The sequence below is a fragment of the Penaeus monodon genome, chromosome 29 (genome assembly GCF_015228065.2).
Source record: "Penaeus monodon isolate SGIC_2016 chromosome 29, NSTDA_Pmon_1, whole genome shotgun sequence".
Taxonomy (NCBI): domain Eukaryota; kingdom Metazoa; phylum Arthropoda; class Malacostraca; order Decapoda; family Penaeidae; genus Penaeus; species Penaeus monodon.
In genome coordinates, this window is record NC_051414.1 from 37,747,422 (window position 1) to 37,748,028 (window position 607).

The 607-nt window shown below is 43.5% G+C and overlaps 1 protein-coding gene across 1 annotated transcript in view; it reads right to left on the reverse strand.

Annotated features, from left to right (window-relative positions):
* Positions 1 to 607, reverse strand: part of LOC119592237 (carboxypeptidase E-like) — a 28,024-nt gene that overhangs the window by 15,352 nt on the left and 12,065 nt on the right. The window contains exon 5 of the mRNA XM_037941069.1: positions 59 to 214. Coding sequence (XP_037796997.1) covers positions 59 to 214 — 156 coding nt within the window. The remainder of the gene's footprint in view (positions 1 to 58; positions 215 to 607) is intronic.

The following is a 607-nucleotide window of genomic DNA, read 5'->3' on the forward strand; positions in this document are numbered from 1 at the left end:
CCACCAAATATCTTTCACCCTCCATAAAAAAAAACAAAAAACAGCGAAACCAACCGACCTGGTGATCCAGCCTCTTGAGCTGCGCCATGAGGTGGTTGTTGTAACTGTTGTGACGCGCCTCGTTGGAGTACATGATGCGGTCCAGGTCGGGGAAGTCCCTGTTCAGGTCGACGCTGTTGTTGTTGGAGCGGCCGCGGAGGTAGTCCTTCCCGCCCTGGGCCATAAAGGCGAAAATGCGTGGGGGAGAGAAAGGAAGGTGTAAATACTAGAGGTGTATGGATGGTAATAAGGGGGGGAGTGAATAAAGAGTGTAGAGAATGTGCATGGGAGAGGGAAAAGTAAAGGGTATATGTAGGTGTAAGGATGGTAATAATGGGGGGGGGGGGAGTGAATAAAGAATGTAGAATATGAATTAAAAGGATATGTGTATTTTGGGAAGACATGAAGCAGAGTGAAATAAAATTACATGCATTTTATGAAGACAGTTTAGTGGCTACCAAAATAAACGCCCATTGCGACAAACTTAAAACATACATATGAATAAGAAATGAACAGCAAATAACCTCACACCTTCCCTCTCTATAAAAAAATATAAAAAACTATATCG